Raw genomic sequence first — 25,830 nt, forward strand, 5'->3', positions numbered from 1 at the left:
TTTTACGATGCTTTGAATATCTTGTTTTTCTACACCTTCAGCCCCCCCACCCCACCCCCTTTCAAATTGCTGCTGTGGACTGCAAATTTCCCCATTGTGGGACAAATAAAAGTTTTCTGATTCTGATTCTGATTCTGATTCTGATTCCTCCATGCAGTTCTCACCAATTTGAGCCGGCTGGAGTGTTCAACCAAGCCCAATGGGCACCTTTTAGCCGCCACTTTTGAATGGGTGCACAAGGATGCTTTGTCATCCATGGTCATGACCTTGAATGGGCCCTGATGGAACTCTCATGACATTTCACAGCAGCAAAGTTATGAAAGCAAGAGGAAAGCTTAAGAATGAATGACTTTCTGTGTCTTTTGTTGTCATGTTATTTGTTATTTTTGTTTTTTTGTTTTTTTGTTTTTTTGACTTCAAGACGGCGCTGCGAGAGAGGCTGCCTTGTTTTTCTACTTTCATTCCTTTCATAACTTTGCTGCTGTGTCTCCACTACGAGACCAATAAAGGCAAATCCTATCCAATACAAAAAAGGAAACAGAACTAGAAAAACAAAATACAGGAGCTGCTCAAAATCTGAGGCCCGCACGCGTTGAATACCAACAACACTCAAGCATAACCCAAAGCAACGAGGGGGAGTGGAAAAACACGCACAAAACAAACAGACAAAGAAAAAGGTGGGGGGCGGGGTGCAAGTGGGCCGCTTCCTGGCAGCCTCAGCTGCGCGCACATCTGTGCCTAAACGCTCAGAGCATCCCTCAGGTCACCTGATTGCCTTTCCTTCCTCTTGCACACCCTGCTAAAGACCCACTTGTCCTTCCTCTCACTCCAATCACCCGGGCTCAGAAAGAGGGGACCACCCCTCCCCCCTCCGCCCCCCAATGACCTTTTCTCATGACGTCGCAAATAAGCCCGCTGGCTTAAATGGGGTGAACGAAATAAGTCATGCGGGGACCTAAATAAAAGGGAAAGAGAGCCAGCCCAAATTTAACAGACCGCCTGTTTAAGTATGAAACTTTATTTTCTTGACTTTTTTGTGGGATGCGAATAACAGTAAAAACGCACAGCTTGGGGTGGTGGTCTTTCCTTACGTCGTCAACATTTTCCGCATCTCTTTGACAAAAGCTTCAAGAGTGACAATAAATTATCGTGCCAATAATTCTGACATCAAATAAAACAAGCTCAATAGCAATCAAGTACAGGTAACATCTGACTTACGACCACCCGTACTTAAGACCACGACCGCCAGATCCCTTTTTTTTTAATTTAATTCTACGCCTGGCACCGCAACGCGCGAGCAGGCCGGCAACGCGTATGACAATTTTGGCCAGCCAGCATCTCAATCTCGCACAGCAATTGACCGTGTGATGTCACCAGAGGGGCCGGGGGTTGTCAGTCATTTAGCCTCCTAGTCTCGATTCAACATTTTGAATGGGTTTTGACTTACGACCATTTTGACTTACGACCGTTTGGTCGGAAAGGAACTCGGTCGTAAGTCGGATGTTACCTGTATAAAATAAATATAAAAATGTTGTCAAAAGTGTAATACAGAAATCGATGAGTTTTCCAAATACAGGTAACATCTGACTTACGATCAGCTCAATTTACGACCACTATCTCCAGACCCTATTATTAAAATGTTAATTCTACAACTGCCACTGCAACGCACTGGCAGGCCGGCAACGCGTACAACAATTTTGGCTGGCCAGCCAGCTCTCACACAGCAATCGACTGTGTGATGGCACCAGAGGGGTGGGGAGTTTGCGACTCATTTAGCCTCCGAGTCTCTATTCAACATTTTGAATGGATTTCGATTTATGACCATTTTGACTTACGACCGTTTAGTCGGAAGGGTACTCGGTCGTAAGTCGGATGTTACCTGTATTTAGAAACAGTCTTTACACTGTCTTGCCTCTGATAAAAGGCCATTATTAAAGACCAGCGCCTCGGTGTGCAATTGCAATTGGAAATCGAAAGGGTGCTGCGTGGTGAAGTGGCAACTTTTGAAGACCTCTGGAGTACCGGGGGGTGGGGAGGTTACCAGTGTGCCGTTCTCAATACCCGCAGTTCCTCGCAGAGTTTTGCTCCCCACGTGCTTTTCACCGGGGGGTCTCAATGTGGCTCGGCCCAACGGTTGCTGTGGTGGGGGGGACCGAAGGAATGATGGATGGGCGTAGGCGTGGGCAGCATGTGTCCCGAGTGGCCGAAGGGTGGTAAGTGACCCACGTGGGTCATGTGGGCGGCACCAAAGGTGGGGCCCTTGTCCTGCATGCACTTAGTCAGCTCCTCCAAGGCGTCCCCACCTCGCTTGCTCCTCTTGGACTTGCTGGACATCTTGCGGTTGCGCGTCTGGATGCCTTCTTTTTTCATCGTCAGCGGCCGGTTGACCTGCACACAGCCACACATGAGCATCACCAATACGATAGTGATGGGAATTTTGGCTCTTTTCATAGAGCCGGTTCTTTTTGGTTCACTAAAAAGATCCAGCTCTCATGGCTCCCAAATGGCTCCTCAGTTTGTTTGTTTTTTGTTGCTTGGATTAACTAACTACCAAAAATCATGTAAAATTATGTGAAAAACGAAGTACTAATGTAAAACATTCACTATATTAAATATTTTTATTTATATGGCTTGATTTATATGTGCACAGAGAGCATCCACTAACTTTCACTTTTCGTGTGGTTACTCGGGTCTGATGATCAGCTGTCACGAATTTGCTTTTCATATGAATAATGCTATCCTACCAACTAGTAAAAAAATATAATAATTGAATAATAATAACAGCATAATGTGATAACATTTGTTTACCTGTCTAGCCTAATGTGCCCCCTCCCACCTTTTCCTCACTGCTATGTGTGTCTGTAATTCTCCCCTCCCTCCTCGACCAGGGATATCGACTAATCACGTGCAGCTTTAACCGAAGACTGGGGGCGGGGAAAAGAGGACACAAAAAGTCGGCTCCCATTTCCGGCTCCTTGTTCGGAACCGGCTCGTTCGTGAACAACACATCACTACAATATGACCTTTCGCCAACACCTCCTTTATTCCCTTCTTTTTCCGCTTGTGACGCGTTGACCTCGCTTTTGCTTCGCGCTTGTCCAATTCAAACTGGTACGCTACAAAAGGGTGTGTGAACCCAGTTGGTTTTGTTGAAATTATTATTATTGTTGTTGTCATCATCACAAAAATGAATCGCATTTGGGGCCATCCAAATACAGTGATTCCTCGGTTTACGAACCCCTTGGCTTAAAAACTTTTTTAACGGTTTACGAACGTTAAATGAATGAAAATTTTACCTTGGCATACAAATTATTTTTCGGGATACACACGGAGCTGCCACAATGTGACATGTCGTCCGCGAACGAGCCTGTTCTCCTAACAAGAAAATGGCAGCCGGCTTGTTTTGGTCCTCTATTCCCCGCCTCTAGTCGTCGGTTAAAGCCACTTCATTGGACAATAACACAGCAGTGACTGGGTGGGGGTTACAGACAGCGAGAGAGTGAAGCCATTCTTCAAAAAATAAAATGGCGGCCGACATATTTTTGTAGTCTATTCAACGCCCCCAGTCTTCGGATAAAGCCACGTGATTGGTCAAGAATGCAGCAGTGGGGGGGTGGCAAAACATTAAAGAGACAGGCAGACGACAGCGAGAGAGTGATAAAATGGATCGAAAATAGTGACATTTGGACTCGTTTCAACTTTGATTCAAAAGCAGAGTGTAGACTGCAAGGTTAAAATATACCATCAATCAGGCTCCACAAATAACCTGCACAAGTCATCTATACACTTAATGCAAAAAACTATCAGCCCAGCTAAACAGAACACAATTGATGAGGAACAAGGAAAAATTAACGGAGAGAAAGAACCTACAAGGGATCCTTCCTCAAGATGGTGAAAGAAGAAGGCTACGTTCCTCATCAAGTGTTTAATGCTGATGAAACCGGCCACTCCATTCCCTCAAGCCATCAACGACCACCACAAATGTAAATAAAACGACTTCATAATACAGTACAGTTTATTTCTTTAATTATAATACCACAGCACATTTATCGATCAGAAGGTTTCTTCAGCCGTCCGTCATCTGTACTTTTTTGAAGGTGTCGGACGTTTCACCTCCTATCCAAGAGATTGCGTCAGCGAACTAAAGTGACTACAATACTGCAAATTTGCAACCCCTTGAAGGGAAAAACTGAAAGGAAAAGAAGAAGACGATACAAATAATGGCCACCTGTTTTGCATAACCTCTCGGCACCGCATGAGAATGTGAGTCGGTTGCAAGTGTTTGCCTTTTGTCCAATTCAAAGGCAAACGGCGCTTGCGGTCTATTTGAATATGGGAGGGGGCGTGGGGAGGCTCAGACAAATGCTCATCAGTCTAACCGACGCCGTTCCGCCCCGTATCCTCCCGCGGGAAGACCGGCCCCATTATAACAACGATGGATTAATCAAAAAACAATGGGGGAGGCGGTTGCGGACGCTGGATTCCCCTCGATGGGGCGTCACACTTGAACCGCACCTAAACCGCATGTGGCTGCCGCTGCTCACCCACAGCAAAACTGATCCTGTGACCTTGAGAGTTTTGAAAGGCGATAACAAATAAAATATATTATTATTATTATTATTATTATTATTATTATTATTATTATTATTATTATTATTATTATTATTATTATTATTATTATTATTATTATTATCTCATCTCATCTCATTTTACGTACCGCTTATTCCTCATTCGGGTTGCGGGGGTTGCTGGAGCCTATCTCAGCTGTCTTCGGGCACGAGGCGGGGGACACCCTGAATTGGTTGCCAGCCAATCGCAGGGCACACAAAGACATACAACAGTCACTCTCACACTCACACCTTGGGACAATTTGGAGTGGTCAATCTGCCTGCCATGCATGTTTTTGGAGTGTGGGAGGAAACCGGAGGACCCGGAGAAAACCCACGCGGGTCCGGGGAGAACATGCAAACTCCACACAGGGAGACCTCTGCACTGTGAAGCCGGTGTGCTAACCACTCAACTACCGGGCCGCCCCTTATTAATATTATTATTATTATTATTATTATTATTATTAGCTAGCTATTAGCTATCTCTTAGCAGCCTAGCTGGCTGCCTAGCTATCTAGAAAGCTATCTATTAGCTATCTATTAGCGATCTAGCTGGCTGGCTAGCTATCCGGCTAGCTATCTTTTAGTGGTCTGGCTGGCTGGCTAGCTATCTAGCTAACTATCTATTAGCTAGCTAGCATTCTATCTATTTCAGTTACTTCCGGGTTGAGTGAACGCTGGCCCGTGTGGCTGCCGCTGCTCACCCACAGAGAAGCTGATCCTGTGACTGTAAAGTGACCTTGAGAGTTTTGAAAGACACTTATAAATGAAATGTATTATTATTATTATTATTATTATTATTATTATTATTATTATTATTATTATTATTATTATTATTATTATTACTATTATTACCATTAGCTAGCTAGCTGTTAGCTAGCTATTAGGTATTTATTAGCGGTCTAGCTGGCTGGCTAGCGATCTAGATAGCTATCTATTAGCTATCTATTAGCTATCTATTAGCGGTCTAGCTGGCTGGCTAGCTACCTGGCTAGCTATCTGTTAGCTATCTATTAGTGGTCTGTCTGGCTAGCTATGTAGCTAACGATTTATTAGCTATCTATTAGATAGCTAGCTTTCTATCTATTTGAGTTACTTCTGGGTTGAGTTACTTCTGGGTTGAGTGAACACTGGCGCGTGTGGCTGCCGCTGCTCACCCAAGAAAAACTGATCCTGTGACTGTAAAGTGACCTTGAGAGTTTTGAAGGGCGCTTAGCAATGAAAGGTATTATAATTATTATTCTAAATCGACACCCCCTCCCCCCCTCCCCCCGTGCATGTTTGGAGGCTAGAAAATAGCTACTATAGATAAAATATGAATATGAATGTTTTTGTAGTCCTAAAACTTAATATTCTAGCTAGCAATCTGTTGGCTATCTATTAGCTATCTACTAGCTGGCTAGCTTTCTATCTGTGTATTTAATAGTGACATTCAGTGTATTAGCTAACTAACTATCTAGCTAGCTAGCTATTAGCTATATAACTATCTAGGTGGCTAGCTATTTACCTAGCTATCTGTTGGCTATCTATTAGCTATCTACTCGCTGGTTAGCTAGCTTTCTATCTATTTCTTTCTGTGTTGAGCGAACGCTGGCGAGTGTGGCTGCCGTTGCTCACCCACAGGAAAAAAAAACGTATCCTGTGACTGTAAAGTGATCTTGATAGTTTTGAAAGGCGCTTGTGAATGAATTATTATTATTATTACTTACGTTGTGCAGTTTGAAGTAAAGGCCGCAGGCGTTGCACACCGGGTCTCCGTTCCCATTGCGCCTCCACAGGGTGGTGGTGGTAGTCTGGCAGTTGGCGCAGCAGGTCCCTGCGCGACGAGCAGCCGACTGCGACAAGCACACAAGAAAAAACATCGGTCCTTCATTGCCATCGATTGACTGGCGGACGGCGGTGGCGGCGACCCACTGCCCCACTATCGTGAAACACAAAGAATGCCCCGGAAGTTTAAGAGCGCCGACTGCCATTTTGGCTTTGACCAGTCAAGGGCGGCCACAATTTGACACCAAACTAAAGTTTCGCCTTGTACTTAGCCAGTGTCTGAAATTCATGACAAAAAGTTAGTGGACACCAGGGCAGACAACTCTGCAAAGTTGCCTGCCCAGCCATCAAGTTGCTTGCCCCATTTTTCACAACTTGAAACACAATAAGACAACTAATCACAAAAAAAACATTGTTGCAAAGTATTAAGGATTGTTTTTTTATGAAGGATGTGCCTACCACAAATGCACCCTTGCTTAATTTACGGTAAATATCCCTTGCTGATGATTTTGCTCCAATTGTCGTTTGTCATGTTGCACAATGCAATGATTGCATTGCGTCATCTGTTACAACTCTTCTTTCCACGATGCTTTTAATAATAATAATAATACATTAAATTTTTAAGCCCTTTCAAAACTCTCAAGGACACTTTACAGTCATGGGATAATGTACATTTACGTTTTGTAGTGTCATAAATTTTGTTCGCTTCTTTTGAATCTTTCTTCTGAGGCTGAGGTTCTGTGCATCTACTTTGGAAAATGATATGCAAATGCACGACCTTATAACACTCGGGAAAGTCCAGAACCAAAAAGCAGGCTTCTGATGGGCTGCTGTGCCAAGTTTGCAAATTGCCAAACAAACTGAAATTCCGAAATTTCCAAACCAAACGAAGATTTTGAAATCAGAATCATTTCGTTTGCTTTATCAGTGTCTGAAACTCCTGACAAAAAGTTAGCGGACACCCGGGCAGACAACCGGCCATAAAGTTGCCTGCCCCAAGATGACTAATCGCAAAAAAAACATTGTTGCGAAGTATAAAGCATTTTTAAATGAAGGAAATAGCTACCACAAATGCTCCCTTGCTTAATTTATGGTAAATATCCCTTGCCAATGATTTTGCTCCAGTTGTCATTTGTCGATACGGTGCACAATGCAAAGTTTGCATTGCGTTGTCTGCTCAAAGCCACGTGGCCTCCTCTTTCTCAGCGGCTTTCAAAACTCTCAAGTACACTTTTCAGTCACTGTGTAGTCCGAAGCACGAGACAGGCTTCTGATTGAGTATGTAAATTGCCAAACGAATGAAGGTTTGGCAATATGCATACTCGGCACGCCAGCCAATCAGAAGCCTGTTTCGTGCTTCGTACTGTACCGTGACTGAAAAGTGTACTTGAAAGTTGTGAAAGCTTAGAAAGAGGAGTCAATGTGGTTTGTAGCGGTTTGCTTGGAGCTTTTGCTTTATTGAATAAAACAAACGTTTGATTTGAAAATAATTGTGTTTTTTTTTTCTTGAAGAAGTTGTCGGCCACCCGGGCGAGGTGTTTTGAAAGTTGTATGCCCGACCTAAAAGTTGTACGTCCTGGGCCTCCGGGCAGACATTATTTAAAAAACTAGCTTTATTGAAAAAAAAGCAAACATTTGATTGGCAAAATAATATTTCGGTTGTTTTTTTTCCAAAAAGTTGTCGCCCACCCGGGCTGAGACGTTTTCTAAGTTGTACGCCCGATGTAAAAGTTGCACGACTCGGGCATCCCGGCAGATGTTATTTCGGACACTGACTTAGCAAGAAGCTGGTCTGCATCTTCTTGAGGGGGGGGAGCCAGAAAAAGCAACATTCATGTGACCCGCAAAAAGCCCCAGGGGCCTCCCTTGTTTTTTTTTCTCCTGAAAATTTTTGGGGGCGGTCCTAACTTGCCTTTTGGTGAACGAATGACTTCATTTTTCGGTGACCATTGGAGGAAAGCACCCTGGTAGAAGCCTCGACGTGAGTGGAACAGAAAGCCGCGCAATTTCCAATTCTCCCTCCCCCCTCGGCAATCTCCGTCAGGAGCGCCTCAGCGGCTCCTCTGGCGTTGTCGTCGCCTAGTTGCTGTACATGTCAGTGTGGCCGGAGAGAATGCGGCGCGCCAGTCCAAGGCGGAAACAGCCGGGAGCCCAACTTCCTTATCTGGGGCGGGCAGATATCCGGAGAGGAAGCAACTGTACGCCCTCACGCCCCCCCCCCATGACAAACACTCAGCTTGGAAAGTCAACCCCCCCCCGAAAAAAAAAGTCAAAAAGTGGGGCAAATTCCAAACTTCAAGGTAACCAAACTTGAATCCAATTTGAAATCGGCCATTTTCAACTTGAAATGTTCAGCGTTGTGAAAATTGACTTTCCTACATTTCACAACAGAGACACAAGTCAGAAAAGGCTTGATATAACTATTGTGACCGTGGACCACTAGGTTGAAACATCAAAAGAAAATCTACTCCAAAAATGGTTGCTTGCTTTCTTCTGCAAACGGACATTGTGGCCGAAAATTGACAGATTTTCGATATTCAATTTCCATTTTCGCATTCCCAAATACGAGTACCGTATTTTCCTTTGTATACGGCACACCCGCTCAAATGAATGGTGTATTTTCAAACTTTTTCCATATATGAGGTCAACCAAAGTTGTCCAAATATAATCTATCATGATACAAAAGTTTTCCAAATAGAGTGATACCTTGGCTTATGAACTTAATTTGTTCCCAGCCAGAGTGTGTAAGGCGAAAAGTGTGGATCCCAAAAATTAATTTCCCAAAGGAAACCATTAAAATGAGAATCATCCGTTACCAGGTCCCCATAAAACATAATTGTCTACTTTCTAATTTTCTAAGCTTAAAAACGACAAAAAATATACCTTATTTTATGGATAATAAATGTACTATGGTATTATAATTAAAGAAATAAACTGTACTGTATAATAAAGTGGTTTTATTTACCTTTGTGATGATCCTTGGTGGCTTGATGGAATGGAGTGGCCGGTTTCATCAGCATTTAACACTTGATGAGGAACGTAGCCTTCTTCTTTCACCATCTTGAGTAATGATCCCCTGTAGGTGCTTTCTCTGCAATAATTTTACCTTTTTCCTCATTTGTGTTCTGTTTAGCTGGGCTTGTGCGGGTTATTTGTGAAGCCTGATTGATGGGATATTTTAACCTGGCAGTCTACACTCTTCCTTTGAACGATCAAAGTTGAAACAAGTTCAAATTTCACGATGTTTTCTATCCATTTTGTCACTCTCTCACTGTCATCTGCCTGTCTCTTTAATGCTTAAACCACCTCCCCCTCACTGCTGCGTTCTTGACCAATCACGTGGCTTAAACCAAAGACTGGGGGCTGGGAATCGAGGACAAAAATGAGTCGGCTGCCATTTTCTTGTTAGGAGAATGGGCGCGTTTCGCGAACGACACATGACTGTGTATCCCGAAAAATAGTTTGTATGCCAAGGTAAAATGTTCATAAATTTAACGTTTGTAAACCGAAAAGTTTGGAAGCCAAGGGGTTCGTAAACCGAGGTATCACTGTATAAGGCACACCACATTCATAAGGCGGTACAGCAGAGGCCGGCGTGGTTACGCACTACTTCTTCCACTTGGAGTCGGTGACTGCTGAAAGGAGTCGCATACCTGATGCAGCTCAATATGACTTCACATATACAAGGCGTATAAGACGCAGGGTCATCTTTCAAGACGATAAAGGCTTTGCAAGTATACACCAGAAGACACAGTAGTTTTTTGTGCATCACAACTGAGCTGGATTAATAGTGCCAACTAGTTCAGGCAAGAGCCTACTGCCCGAAGACAGATGGGTAGGCTTTCACCCGTGTCCTCGTGAGGAAAAGCCGCCGGGATGATGGATAGCTGCATGAATAAAAATAAAAAACCATGCAGTCACACACACTTTTCTTGATGTTTCATGAGGAATTCAACAGATTAGCTGAATGGCATATCATTTGTTTACAACGCTTCCAGCCTCCCTTTGAAAGTCTGGATTGATCTTTTGGGGACCCGCGTGGCCATTTTAAATTGAAAGGCCAGCAGTGGCTGCGTCGCTTTAATATGAGGTGGGCGTCGCTACCGCTAACAATTATTGGAGGTACAGTGGGGCCTTGGCTTACGAACTTAATTGGTTCCCAGACAGAGTGTGTAAGGCGAAACGTGTGTATCCCAAATATTAATTTTCCATAGGAAGCCATTAAAATGAGAATAATCCATTCCCAGGTCTCCATAAAATATATTTTTTAACTAAATAAGCCTTAAAAATACACACAACATACCTTAATCTATGTATAATAAATGTGCTATTGTATTATAATGAAAGAAATACACTGCACTGTATAATAAAGTCACTTTATTTACATTTGTGATGGTCATTGATGGCTCTTAATTGACACCTGTTGTTTTCTGACTTGCAAGGTCTTACGAAACTGAGGCATCACATTATCATTTATCATGTTGATGATTCTCATAGACACAGTCTTTTCTGGATGGAACTGTTCAATAAAAGCCTGCACATCACAAATTATTCCATGCTGCTTTAAAGGATCGAAGGGTAACACCATGCCATGCCTTTTCTATCAGCAGGACACAATGATACTGTCACATTCCGAGTGTGACAGGGACAGCTGAGTCGTCGGAACGTTAATAAAGGGGATGGATCTCTAAGCAGGCGGCAGAGACGTAGGTGCTGGCAGAGGTTTTATTACGACAAAAGGTGCGAATCCGATGATTCCACGGACCCGGATTGACGCGACAAAAGAAGGCGGGCAAAATCAAACTAGGCAAAATAAAATGGCACGCGGGGGTGAAAAAAACTCACGATCCAGGAAAGCAACAAACTTACGCAATCGCGGCTAACAATCACCGAAGCAAACTCATGTGCTGTCAAGTCCAAGACACTGGCGAGGCCTGAGGCGTCATAATCATGTCACTGGTGAGGTGACAGCGACTCGTTGAAATGTCCCAGTATCGGTGATGAGGGGATTGACAGCAGCTGGCGGAGTCACTAGTCACGTGAAAGTATCGCGCTAATAACGCCTTTGTGTAAAGATTTGTTGCGATGGATTGTAGCAATGGTGGACTTAGCATATCGGTACCGGGCTCTTTATTTGTAGAATGGTAGTAGAAAGTTACTCTCAGGGAATTGACACACAGCGTGGGAAATGTGTCAGGCTGAGATTCACATAACAGCCGCAGTGCGCACCTGTGACGCCACAAACGCACACCTCGTTTGTGTTTCTCAATGATCTCTTTCTTCTCCTTGACTGTTATTTTGTTGTATGTCTTCTTCGGCTGAACACCAGTCTGTGGTGGGGTCTTTTTTGGTCCCATAACAGCAAAAATATTGTTGAAGACGATCGACGTGTTCACAGGGGCGCTGTTCGGTCATGTGCTTTGGTGTTCTTCCGCCGAAGATTACTCCGCCAGCCGTGGTGGGGGGTGTGTATCGTGAAAAGTAGTGCTTAATCCAAGGTTTAATTTTCATAAATTTAACGTTCCGTTCATAAACCTAAAAGTTCGTAAGGCAAGGTGTTCGTAAACCGAGGCCCCACTGTACAGTGATAGCTTGGTTTACGAAACCCTTGGCTAACGAACTATTCGGTTTACGAACGTTACATTTATGAAAATTTTACCTTGGCATACGAACATTACCTTGGCATACGAACTTTTTTCGTACACGGAGCTGCCTCAATGTGTGATGTGTCTTTTGCGAATGAGCCTGTTCTTCTAACAACCAAATGGCCGCTGACTGTTTTTGTCCGCTATTCCCCAGCCCCCGTCTTCGGTTAAAGCCACGTGATTGGTCAAGAACGCAGCAGTGGGGGGGGGGGGTTTAAACATTAGAGACAGGCAGACGACAGTGAGAGTTTCAACTTTTCAAAGGCAGAGTGTAGACTGCAAGGTTAAAATATCCCATTAATCACCCTCCACAAACAACCCGCACAAGCCATCATCCACTTGATGCCAAAAGCTATCAACCCAGCTAAACAGAACACAATTGATGAGGAACAAGATTCAATTATCACAGAGAAAGAACCTGCAAGGGATCATTGCTCAAGATGGGGGAAAGAAGAAGGTTACATTCCACATCAAGTGTTTAATGCTGATGAAACCGGCCACTCCACGCTATCAACGACCATCACAAAGGTATATAAAACGACTTTATTATATAGTACAGTTTATTTCTTTAATTATAATACCATCACACATTTATTATACATAAAATGAGGTGTATCTTGTGTAGTTTTAAGGCTTAGAAAATTAGAAAGTAGAAAATTGTTGTTTTATGGGGACCTGGGAACGGATTATTCAAATTTTAATGGTTTCCTCTGGGAAATTAATTCTTGGGATGCAAACTTTTCGCCTTACACACTCTGTCTGGGAACCAATTAAGTTCGTAAGTCAAGGTATCACTGTGGCGGCAATCGACAGAAGGAACAATGGCAAGAGAAGAGGAATTGCAGCAGGCTGAGGAGTGGTGAATCACATGGGGAGGGGGGCTCTCACACACACACACACACACACACACACACACACACACAATTCCAGGAAGACGATGGCGTTCCTGCAATTGTGTTGACGGCATGTGGTCTTCGCTCATATTTGAGGTCCTTCCAAAAGCGGGACTCACCAGTCGGCGTTTAGGCTTGATGAGCGGTCGATTCTGGCCATTCATCTTGTGGTACAGTCCGCAGGCGTTGCACAGATAGTGGCCAGTGCCATCCCGCCGCCACAGGGGCGTGGAGGTGGCGCCGCAGTTGACGCATTCACGGCCCTCTGTGTAGAAGTCAGCATGGGACAAGAAGAAATTTTATATAATTAACCAGTTGGTCAGCGGCCTAACCCGTTTTTTCCCCTTTGCTCTCTCTCTCGTCGCCTGGCAGCGCTCTTTGAATGTGACCTGTTGCTCAACTGCTCTTGGAATTTAAGCCCCCCTCCCCCTTGTCCACCCGGTATCGCCTGGCGATTGTGGCTAATCAACATTTACCAGCGCATCGTTGACATCCACTCAACCAGAGAATCGGTCATCAATGCCACCGTCGATGTGTTCTCCATAATAATAATAATAATACATTTTATTTATATGCGTCTTTCAAAACTCTCAATGTCACTTTACAGTCACTCGATACGTTTTTTTGTGGGTGAGTAGCGGCAGCAACACGTGCCAGCGTTCACTCAACCCGGAAGTAACTCAAATAGATATAATATTAGCTAGCTAGCTAATAGAGAACTCATAGATAGTTAGCTAGATAGTTTAATAATTCAAATAGGTAGAAAGTTACTAGCAAGCTAGCTAATAGATGACTTATAGATAGTTAGCTAGATAGTTGAATAACTCAAATAGGTAGAAAGTTACTAGCTAGCTAGCTAATAGATGACTCATAGATAGTTAGCTAGATAGTTGAATAACTCAAATAGGTAGAAAGTTACTAGCTATCTAGCTAATAGATAACTCATAGATAGTTAGCTAGATAGTTGAATAACTCAAATAGGTAGGAAGTTACTAGCTAGATAGCTAATAGATAACTCATAGATAGCTAGATAGTTGAATAACTCAAATAGGTAGGAAGTTACTAGCTAGATAGCTAATAGATAACTCATAGATAGTTAGCTAAATAGTTGAATAACTCAAAAAGGTAGAAAGTTAGCTAGCTAGCTGATAGATAACTAATAGATGCAGGCAGACACACTTAACGGCTGGCTTCTATTCAAAAATGACAAAATGTCAATTTTTGATCTCCAAAAGCTCATATCAGTCGCGTGATCTGAGTGGCAGCACAACTGAGGTCGAAACAAGCGAGCACGCGCGCGCGCGCACACACACACACACACACACACACACACACACACACACACACACACACACACACACACACACACACACACACACACACACACACACACACACACACACACACACACACACACACGCACACGCACACACATTCCTGTGTCAAAGGTTTTGTGAGGTCCGGATAACTCCAGATAAGGAGTGAGGACCGCTTTTTTGATAAGTTGAGAGAAGAACTAGTGTTATATTTGAACACGAAATGTCACCCCATTTCCCACTTCAACTTCTTTAAAAACAAAGCAATAAAAAGTGGACTTGAAACTGAAATAACAGCAGGAGTGAGGTTTCTGAATGGGTACATTCAAAGTCCTCACCCCTGCATTGAATTTGGTAAAAATATCGTTTTACTTTTTTGTGGTATTAACTTTTTCCTCTCATTAAACACGCACACACACACATAAACACACACAGTGAGTAAAAACTGTGTGTATCTGAGTGAAATGAAAATACACAGATGCATATATAGACCCTTTAGAAGCCTTTAGAATGAAAAACTTGTGAGGACCGGCCAAAAGGTCCTCACGTGTCAAAAATGTCCTCACTACGTATGGTATAAAATGTTAGTGGTCCTCACATGACTAGTCATACAAATAAACACACACCTTTTTTTCCAAACAAATGCTGACAAGTTAGATTTTAACACGCTTCTTGTCTTAATTTAGATGATCAAAACGGAATATACCTCAGAAAACAAATAGGTTCCACGTTAATCTTGTAAAACGTTGAAACATTTCAGTGTAACACCCCCCCACCCTGACACCCCCCACGCCCCCGGAAAAAAAAGCAAGGACGTCGTGATGTACCGAGGGGCTCTGTTGCACCCCCACCACCGCCTGCCTGTCCTTCGTGAACAAGTAGGGTCGAGATTTATTCACGCAAAGCGATGCGGGGTGCGTCGCGAGCCAGTGCGTCGTGACGACTGGCTTTTTAGCTCTATTTTTTTGTGACCGTTGCGGAGGACGTTGGAGACGTATGAAAATTCTGGCGCACGAGACATATGCTCTTCCGACTCGCTCATCAGGAGTGCCGGAAATAATTTTCAATTACATTCTTTCCTTGAAGATTCCAGTGGAATCAAAATATCAAATTTAAAAAAAAACTTCCTCCTTGAATTAGTCGAGCCCCGTAAAGGCACGGATCAGATTATTTCAACTGCTTAGTGTCAGCCTTTAAAAAGGTGTGTGTGTGTGTGTGTGTGTGTGTGTGTGTGTGTGTGTGTGTGTGTGTGTGTGTGTGTGTGTGTGTGTGTGTGTACGCGCGCGCGCGCGTGTATGCATGCGCGTGTGTGTGTGTGTGCGTGTGCGTGTGTGTGCATGTGTGCGTGTGCGCACGCTCAGGTGCGTGCGTGTGTGTGCGTGTGTGCGCGCGTGTGCGTGTGTGTGTGTGTGTGTGTGTGTGTGTGTGTGTGTGTGTGTGTGTGTGTGTGTGTGTGTGTGTGACCTATAATATAATATAATATAATATAATATAATATAATATAATATAATATAATATAATATAATATAATATAATATAATATAATAGTAATAATAATAATACATTTCATTATTTCCAAGCAAGGTACGTGCAACAAAAAAAATCTGGAAGTATAGACAAGCATTACTTTCAAAACGTGTGTTTGAAAGAACCGATTTGAACAATTGGCAACGACGCGAGGATAATTCCATTCACTCGCGCGCGTGTTTGTGTGCGCGTGTGTGTGTCGCGACGGGAGTCGACAAGACCTGTCAAACTTGGCTAACAGCTGTCCTTATAAATGATTACAATTCCTGTATAAAAGTTGTAGTAGACCGTACATTATTTGAAATGATAAAAAACGCTAACACAAGCACAAATGCATTTTACTGCGCATGCGCACATTGTGCTTTCATAATCGACCGTAAGCAGCGATTAAAAAAAAGATATACATATGATCGAGTATTACTTTTGCTCCCTTTATTAATGATTGCAATTCCCCTTATTAAACGATAATAAACCTTACAAACACAACCCGAAACGAAATTATTTACTTAGAGCAAGAATAAAAACGGAGATAGAATAAATGCCGGACTTCAAATACTGAAACGGAAATACAAAATCAAACGAAAACAATGTGACGCGCATGCGCATATCATGCTTCATCGACAAAGACTCGATAACCGCAGACATTTTTATCGTATAAAAGTTTTTATACGGTGAACAGAATTCAAAATAATGGAAAAACTTATAAAATACGGGGAAACGTATACATTGACAGGTATGCAAGAGACTCACCTGAGCTCGAGCGGGCTTTGCTTTTGCATTTGGCGGCAAAGTTGGACGGTGAGCTCAGCAGGCCGCCGGCGTGGAAGAGGCCGCCGCCGTAGTCGTGGGTCGCCGCGTGCAGAGGCGGATAGGCCGGGTACGTGGGGATGGGGTGGTGCGTGGGGTGGCCCTGGGCTTTGTTCACCGATCCCAGGCCGCCGTGCAGCGGGCTGCAGCTCTCCATCTTCATGCCGTCCGCCAGCGACACTTGGTACTTGAGGGGCTCCTTGTCATCCATGCGGGTCGACGTGGAGGTGGGCGAAGTGGGCCCGGGGTCCGGCGACACGTCCTTGGGAGGCGTCGGGGGGAAAGTGTAGAGGTGGGGACTCGAGTGGGCCGTCGGGGCGAGCGAAGACACTGCAGCAGCGGCGCCCGCGCTGCCGCAGGAGTAACCGGAGTTGGCTGCGTGCAGGCCGGCCTTGCCGAAATGGCCCAACGCCCAGGCGTTATGGTGGTGGTGGTGGGCGGCCGCGGCGGCGGATAGGGCAGCCTTGCCGGGGTCCAGCCAGGGGAGGCTGGGGCTGTGGATCAGGTGGGGTCGGCAGACTTGATTCCCGCCGAGACGAGCTGAAAACGAAAACGGCTTGTTTTTTACTGACTCTCGAACGAATGATAAATCCCCGCTTTTGCTCAATTATCCGAAATGATTTTCGCTCGACTGGATCAAATTCAACAAAGTTTCTCTACCCCTTTAGCTGGAGGGGCACAATACGCTAGTGCTTTCGGGACAGTATCTTTACCCGTGGCTCTCGGAGTAACAATTGTTATTGGCGATTTTGCGGTTTTTATTTTATATCCGGAAAGTGACCCTCCACCCCGCTCCTCTCTCTCTCTCCCTCGCAAACTCTTGGCCTCACACTGAGGGGTTAAACGACATACTTCCCTTTCCTTCCCGCTGTCATAAAAATTCCTTTTTCTGGCATGCAGCAAAAAATGGGAGCCTCCTAAGCACGAAATTGACGTTGTCAAATTTATTTGTCATGATGTCGTGGTGTTTGTTTTTGTTTGTTTTTCCATTACTAGTAACTGCGCGCTTACCGTGTGCTTGACCGTAGGTGACCCTAGCCCGAGAATTGCCATAGTAGGGGCTCCCCTGAGAGTCCAAGTGGTTCAAAAAGATGTCCACTTCGTCTTGGGGCAGTAACGGCGCCATGGGCTCAATGTAGTTGTGGCTCAGGCCGTGGGGGTGAGAGTCCGAGTGCTGGCCATTGAGAACGGCGTGGTGGTGCGCCATCCACCGGGACTGGTCCGACGCTGTTGCCACCTCCATGTCCGAGACGTCCGGTGGTGCTTTATTCCTCCTGGTATAATGGCGTCCCCCCCTCCGAAGTCTTATCCGCGTTTACTTCATACGGGGGGGGGGGGGGTGGCAGGAGAATACTCAGGCTCTCCTGGTCGCTCAGAGTTGTTGTTCTTGCTGTTTGTTTACCTACAAAAGAGAAGTCGTGTTATTAAAAAGCCAACTGAGGAGGAGCGTGCTTCACGATGACACAAAAAAAATCTAAATAAAAAGAGCAAAGTGGTGCGTACATGCCAGCTCAAAAAAAAGTCTCTATACCACGTCAGCTCACCTGTTGCGGTTTCGATCAGCTGACTGCAGTTCGGCCTCCCGATCCGCTCACCGCTCGGAGTCGTTCGTGAGCGAGATATGCCGCAACCAGCGCCAGTAAAATCGCATATCAACGCGCGCGGGGGCGGCGCTTGGTGCGGTAAACCCAATCGCCAGCCTCGCTGCCGTAATTGGCTCGCTGCAGGCAGGCTCCTTTCTTCCTTGCGTTCTGCTGCACCCTCCACCGCCCCCCACAGTCTCCGCCGGCGGCCAATATCTCTCGGTGAGCTTTTCTCAGAGGACGCAGCCAGCCGCCGAGAAGCGGTTCTCGGTGCGTTGCTTTGTGTAAGCGGGTTCGGTTAATGATACAACTTCTGGATCCATTTTGAATTTTAGATGAATGTCATTTACTTTCAGTGTAGTGATCTAATCGTTTTCTTCTCTTTCATTTTTGACAGCATTCACATAATTTATGTGAATGCTGTTTTTCTTCATGATAAACTGAACTTCATGATAAAGTTCCTCCACTGTTGTATCATTTATACCGAAACCGCTTACACAAAGCAACATACTCGGCGCTTTCACCACCGCTGCCGATTTGTCTCATTTGCCGATTCAAAAAAAATGGAATTGTCTTCTGATTTGACGCTTTTTCTCCCTTTCCGAAGCATAAAGTCTCTGGGGAGATTTCACTAGACGTTTGGGGGAAATCTCAACACGTCAATTGCTGAACGAGCGAGATAATTGTTGTTTTGCTCGCCCGCCGAGATGCAAATGCGCCGCGGACCGTTTCGGGGTTCCAAAAACCAACACGAGGCGGAGTCGATTGATGATTCCGCATTGAGACCCAATTGTTGGCGGCCTCTAATTAGTCGCCTAGCAGTCCTGTATGTTTGCATTTCCCAGTTTGCATACGAAAGGCAACCATTTCTTTCTCTCGTGTCTGGCACCGCGGGGGCGCTCGCTCACGCAACGCCTCGATAATAGTAATAATAATAATACATGATATTTTAAGCGCCTTTCAAATCTCTCAAGGACACTTTAATGCTGATCGTACGAGTGTCTCCAGAGTGGCAAGGCTCCAAACGTCTCCAACCCCTTTTTCCACTCGAAGAAGCCTCTTGCGATAAAAATCGATTGCACGTTTCACACTGGAATCAAATAGAGGGGGGGGGGGGTTGAGGACGCAGGGGGCCCAGAAAGGCTCGCCGCCACACTGACGCCGAGGTTTGACGACACGCGATCGGGTGGGGGGTGGGGGCTCTGCATGGCGATACCTGAACAAATTCTTGGTGCAGGTAAAAGACCCCTTGTGTCAATGGACAATCAAGGCATGTTGCCAGAGGAGTCCGGCCCGAAGAACTTGACAAGTTCTAAAAGCGAGTAATTAGTGCATTGCGGTGACCAGCCAAATAATTCGCATTCCGACGAACCCCGCCCCGTATTGTATGGTAGAGTGTGCACCGATTGCTGATGCGTGCGTGAGGGCGGCGTCAGCGTGCCGCCCCGTCGCCATTCTCGTCGGGGTGTTTGCCAAATGGATTACTCAACGGGATTTCGACCTCTGTCATTTGTTGCCTTCATTAATCCCATTTGTAACTGCGCTGGAACAAAAAAAAGAGTGAGGTTGAAGTGATTGTTGACGGGGGTCTTCGTCAACAACAATAATAATAATAATAATAATAATAATAATAATAATAATAATAATAATAACAATAATAATAAATTTCATTTCTAAGCGCCTTTCTAAACTCTCAAGGACACTACAGTCACAGGATAAGTTTTTCTGTGGGTGAGCAGCAGCAGTCGCCAAACACGCCAGTGTTCACTCAACCTGGAAGTAACTCAAATAGATAGAAAGCTAGCTAATAGATAGCTAACAGATAGCTAACTATGCCTTCACTCAACCATTATGTAACTCAGATAGAAAGGTATAGCTACCTAATAGACAGCTAATAGATAGCTAAGTATCTCGGATAGAAAGATAGCTAGCTCATAGATAGCTAACAGACAGCTAACAGATAGCTAGCTAGGCCTTCACTCAACCCGGATGTAACTCAGATAGAAAGCTTGCTAGCTGATAGACAGCTAATAGATAGCTAAGTAACTCGGATAGAAAGATAGCAAGCTCATAGATAGCTAACAGATAGCTTGCTATGCCTTCACTCAACCCGGATGTAACTCAGATATAAAGCTAGCTAGCGAATAGACAGCTAATAGATAGCTAAGTAACTCGGATAGAAAGATAGCTAGCTACTAGATAGCTAACAGATAGCAAACAGATAGCTAGCTAGGCCTTCAGTCAACCTGGATGTAACTCAGATAGAAAGCTAGCTAGCTAATAGAGAGCTAATAGATAGCTAAGTTACTTGGATAGAAAGATAGCTAGCTAATAGATAGCTAACAGATAGCTAGCTAGGCATTCACTCAACCCTGGAAGTAACTCAGATAGAAAGCTAGCTAGCTAATAGACAGCTAATAGATAGCTAAGTTACTCAGATTGAAAGATAGCTAGCTAATAGATAGCTAGCAGATAGCTAGCTAGGCCTTCACTCAACCCTGGAAGTAACTAAGATAGAAAGCTAGCTAGCTAATAGACAGCTAATAGATAGCTAAGTAACTCGAATAGAAAAGTAGCTAGCTAATAGATAGCTAACAGATAGCTGGCTAGGCCTTCATTCCACCCGGAAGTAACTCAGATAGAAAGCTAACTAGCTAATAGACAGCTAATAGATAGCTAAGTAACTCGAATAGAAAGATAGCTAGCTAATGGATAGCTAATAGCTAGCTAACTAGGCCTTCACTCAACCCGGAAATAACTCAGATAGAAAGCTAGCTAGCTAATAGACAGCTAATAGATAGCTAAATAAATCTGTACAAACATGACCCCTCCCCCCAAAAAAAGCCAGATAGCTATTGTACGGCATTACAGAAGACAAAGAGAAGAGACTTAGCACAATATTATAGATATCTTCATCAATTGTCGGGACGGTTTCCTTTCGGAGAGGGGGGGGCTGTTATGAATTTGGGGAAGCCATTAGAATGTTTCATCCCCCCACATATTACATCTAAAGCGCTAAAAAAATTAATGAATTGCTATTTTTTTTATTTGAAGTAAAAAATAATGGCCGTTACATGGGACAACTTAAGGACAGAACACCATTGTTTCCCATGTTGAAAAGGGAAGATGGGGTTTTCTTAGGACAAGCTCTCTCCCTTTTCGACGCGGCGGCTTGAAGTGGGTGGAATACAAGTGTATCGGTGCGGCCGCTGTTTCGCAAAGAGATTCTCATTGGCCTCCGCACGCCGATTATGAAATGGCTTTGGCTTGATCTACCTGTCTGCCCCCACCGGTCACGCTCTTCCATCATTATCCAGAGTGGAGCTGTGCATGTGTTTAGCGGGGAAGGTGGGGGGCAGGGGGTGGGGGGTGGTGGGTCTGGTGAAGATAAGCAGAGGGAGCGGGGGCGCGGGGGGTGACACAAAGCAGCTGAAGTATTGTTGTCCCCTTTGCTCCGCACGCCTAATTAGATGGAGCCAGGGCAGCTGGGGGTGGGAGGAGCGCTTCAGAGCCACCTGCAGCAGTGATCCGAGCAGCTCTCCCCTGCTTGGATCAGGCCTGGCTCGGTTAGCCGCCACTCTCTTTGATGGGCAACCGGGACTGACACTTTTTTGCTTTGTTTTTGGGCTCTGAGGCACAATCTTCAATTTTAGGATAGCGTTGCATCACAATCCTGTATCCTGTATACTAGATACTGTATACTGGATGTATATATATGTGTGTGTATATATATATGTGTGTATATATAAACGTATATATATATATATATATATATACAAAAATATATATCCAGCGTGGGTCCTTGGGCAAGACCATTCACGCTAATGCCTATCATATATATAAATGGAATATATATAGGTGCTGGGGAACCAGAGCATATAAAATATACAAAGTGGAGAATATATATGCGATAACATATATATATATATATATATCAGATATATATATATATAGTATATATATATACAATATATATATATATATCACAACTTGAGATTGATGAGGTACAACACAAATTCCGAGGTGAAGGGCCCCAGGCTGCTACATCAGAGGAAGAGGTTCAACCAGAGATTGGGAGGCAAGCCCCAATGAATGATGAGATTGGGAAGCCAGCCCCAATGAATGAAATGCTGAGCGAGGCAGCAACTGACCTGAGAGATAAGATCATGGCAAGAATGAAAACTGGGCAACTAAGAAACCGATTACAACGGCTATGTGAAGTACCACCTGAAAGTCTCATGGAAACTGTGAATGCAGCACTGAGAACGACCCCGACCGGAACGATCACGGAAACCAATGAGCTGATATACACCTCAGCATCAATGATCCTCGAGATGCTCGGCTACAAGAGCAACCATGAGAACCACGAGATTCATTACCCACCATGGAAAAGACGGTTGGAGGCCAAGATCAAGGCGGCTCGGAAAGATGAGTCAATTGACGGAGATCCAGAGAGGTGTGAACAAAAGGCCAATACCCAAGAGGTACATGCAGATTACCATACCTGAAGCACTCGAAGCTGCCAAACAAAGGCTCCAGGCCTTGTCCAGTCGCCTAAAGGGATACACGAAAGAGAATGAGGCCAGAAGAATAAACAGGCTGTTCGCAACACAACCTGCGAAAGTGTACGCTCAGTGGCAGGGTTCTAACAGCAGAGCACACCCTCCAAGGCTGGAAACTGAAAGATACTGGAAAGGCATATGGGAGAAGGAGGTCGCACATAACAGCAGTGCCCAATGGCTGGTGACTCTGAAAGAGGAGCACAGCAACCTCCCTGAACAGAACCCAGTTACCATCACAGCGGCAGATATACAAGGAAGAGTCTCAGGTATGAAAAACTGGACGGCACCAGGTCCACACCTACTGGCTAAAGAAACTCACAGCTCTCCACGAGCGCCTCGCAGCACAAATGAACCAATGGCTGATGGATGGGACTAACCCAGGATGGCTAACCGAAGGGCGAACAATCCTGATCATGAAGGATTCCTCAAAGGGTGCAGTTCCTTCCAACTATCGGCCAATAACCTGTCTCTCCATAACATGGAAGCTCATGTCAGGCATCATTGCGGCTAAGATAAGTGGACACATGTATCAATACATGAGCAAAGCACAGAAAGGCATTGGTAGATACTAGAGGTGCCAAACATCAGCTGCTGGTTGACAGAACAGTCGCACAAGACTGCAGGTCCCGACATACCAACCTGTGCACAGCCTGGATTGATTACAAGAAAGCATATGACTCGATGCCACACACATGGATCACTGAATGCTTGGAGTTGTATAAGGTCAACAGTACCCTGAGAGCCTTCGTTGCAAACTCGATGAGGATGTGGAAAACCACACTTGAAGCCAATGGCAAGCCACTAACGCAAGTGTCCATCAAATGTGGCATATATCAAGGTGATGCACTCTCTCCACTGCTGTTCTGCATAGGACTGAACCCCCTCAGCCAGATAATCGCCAAGACAGGCTATGGATACCGCCTCAGAAATGGAGTTACGATCAGTCACCTCCTCTACATGGATGACATAAGGCTGTATGCTAAGAGCGAAAGGGACATAGACTCCCTGATCCACACAACCAGGATCTACAGCAGTGACATCGGAATGTCATTCGGGCTGGAGAAATGTAGTCGGATGGTGACTAAGAGGGGCAAGGTAGTCCACACTGAAGGGGTCTCACTCCCTGAAGGAACAATAGCAGACATTGAAAACAGCTACAAGTACCTCGGTATACCACAGGCCAATGGCAACCTCCAACTAGCAACAAGGAAAGCGGCGACGACCAAATACCTCCAGCGAGTGAGGCAAGTCCTCAGAAGCCAGCTCAATGGCAAGAACAAGACCCGGGCAATAAACAGCTATGCCCTGCCAGTGATCAGATACCCTGCAGGAATAATAAGGTGGCCAAAGGAAGAGATTCAGACCACGGATGTTAAGACCCAAAAACTCCTCACCATGCACGGAGGGTTCCATCCCAAGTCCAGCACCATGAGACTGTACACAAGCCGTAAGGAAGGAGGCAGGGGACTAGTGAGTGTGAGAGCCACTGTCCAGGATGAAACATCCAAGCTCCATGAATACATCAAAGAGAAGGCTCCAACGGATGATGTACTCAGAGAATGTCTCAGACAATGGGGAACAGAGGATGAGGTGCTGGAAGAGGGACAATCATGGGAGGAAAAGCCCCTACACGGGATGTACCACCGAACCATAGTAGAAGTGGCGGTCCTCTCAATAAGTCCTATCAGTGGCTAGAGAGGGCTGGCCTAAAGGACAGCACAGAGGCACTCATCCTGGCTGCCCAAGAGCAGGCCCTGAACACCAGAGCCATAGAGGCAGGGATATACCACACCAGACAAGACCCAAGGTGTAGGTTGTGCAAAGAGGCACCTGAGACAATCCAACACATAACTGCAGGGTGTAAGATGCTGGCAGGGAAAGCCTACATGGAGCGCCATAACCAGGTGGCTGGCATAGTTTACCGAAACATCTGTGCGGAGTATGGACTGGAAACCCCAAGGTCAAAATGGGAAACACCTCCCAAGGTGGTGGAGAATGACGAAGCAAAGATCCTGTGGGACTTCAAGATACAGACCGACAAGATGGTAATGGATCAGCCACTTCTGCTATGGTTCGCTGACTGTTCTGTCAACCAGAAGCTGATGTTTGGCACCTCTAGTATCTCTACTCATGCCTTTCTGTGCTTTGCTCATGTATTGATCCATGTGTCCACTAATCTTAGCCGCAATGATGCCTGACATGAGCTTCCATGTTGTGGAGAGACAGGTTATTGGCCGATAGTTGGAAGGAACTGCACCCTTTGAGGAATCCTTTATGATCAGGATTGTTCGCCCTTCGGTTAGCCATCCTGGGTGAGTCCCATCCATCAGCAAGTGGTTCATTTGTGGTGCGAGGTGCTCGTGGAGAGCTATGAGTTTCTTTAGCCAGTAGGTGTGGACCATATCCGGGCCTGGTGCCGTCCAGTTTTTCATACCTGAGACTCTTCCTTGTATATCTGCCGCTGTGATGGTAACTGGGTTCTGTTCAGGGAGGTTGCTGTGCTCCTCTTTCAGAGTCACCAGCCATTGTGCACTGCTGTTATGTGAGACCTCCTTCTCCCATATGCCTTTCCAGTATCTTTCAGTTTCCAGCCTTGGAGGGTCTGCTCTGCTGTTAGAACCCTGCCACTGAGCGTACACTTTCGCAGGTTGTGTTGCGAACAGCCCGTTTATTCTTCTGGCCTCATTCTCTTTCGTGTACCTCTTTAGGCGACTGGACAAGGCCTGGAGCCTTTGTTTGGCAGCTTCGAGTGCTTCAGGTATGGTTATCTGCATTTACCTCTTGGGTATTGGCCTTTTATTCACGCCTCTCTGGATCTCCGTCAATTGACCCACATCTTTCCGAGCCGCCTTGATCTTGGCCTCCAACCGTCTTTTCCATGGTGGGTAGTGAATCTCGTGGCTCTCATGGTTGCTCTTGTAGCCAAGCATCTCTAGGATCACTGATGCTGAGGTGTATATCAGCTCATTGGTTTCCGTGATCGTTCCGGTCGGGATCGTTCTCAGTGCTGCATTCACAGTTTCCATGAGACTTTCAGGTGGTACTTCACATAGCCGTTGTAATCGGTGTCTTCGTTGCCCAGTTTTCATTCTTGCCATGATCTTATCTCTCAAGTCATTTGCT

General features: G+C 45.2%; 1 protein-coding gene across 1 annotated transcript; it reads right to left on the minus strand.

Moving 5' to 3' along the window:
- Positions 1 to 977: 977 nt before the first annotated feature.
- Positions 978 to 18,174, minus strand: LOC148890860 (GATA-binding factor 2-like). Its single transcript, XM_089010747.1, has 6 exons — positions 18,107 to 18,174; positions 17,574 to 17,964; positions 16,506 to 17,102; positions 13,032 to 13,177; positions 6,317 to 6,442; positions 978 to 2,388 (listed from the first exon to the last, which is right to left on the minus strand). Exons 2-6 carry the CDS (start codon positions 17,803 to 17,805, stop codon positions 2,113 to 2,115), a joined length of 1,377 nt encoding a protein of 458 aa, XP_088866873.1. The 5' UTR covers positions 17,806 to 17,964; positions 18,107 to 18,174; the 3' UTR covers positions 978 to 2,112.
- Positions 18,175 to 25,830: the final 7,656 nt, after the last annotated feature.

Source organism: Hippocampus bargibanti, linkage group LG12 (genome assembly GCF_051943395.1).
Source record: "Hippocampus bargibanti isolate YZ-2025 linkage group LG12, ASM5194339v1, whole genome shotgun sequence".
NCBI lineage: Eukaryota > Metazoa > Chordata > Actinopteri > Syngnathiformes > Syngnathidae > Hippocampus > Hippocampus bargibanti.

What these genes read in the sequence shown, in the direction of transcription:
- LOC148890860 (XM_089010747.1), bottom strand. Translation starts at nt 17,805, where the DNA reads ATGGAGGTGGCAACAGCGTCGGACCAGTCCCGGTGGATGGCGCACCAC. An exon ending in CAAAGCCCGCTCGAGCTCAG is followed by an intron (nt 13,178 to 16,505) that starts GTGAGTCTCTTG and finishes ACTTCTACACAG; the next exon opens with AGGGCCGTGAATGCGTCAAC. An exon ending in TTTACTTCAAACTGCACAAC is followed by an intron (nt 2,389 to 6,316) that starts GTAAGTAATAAT and finishes GGCTGTGTGCAG; the next exon opens with GTCAACCGGCCGCTGACGAT.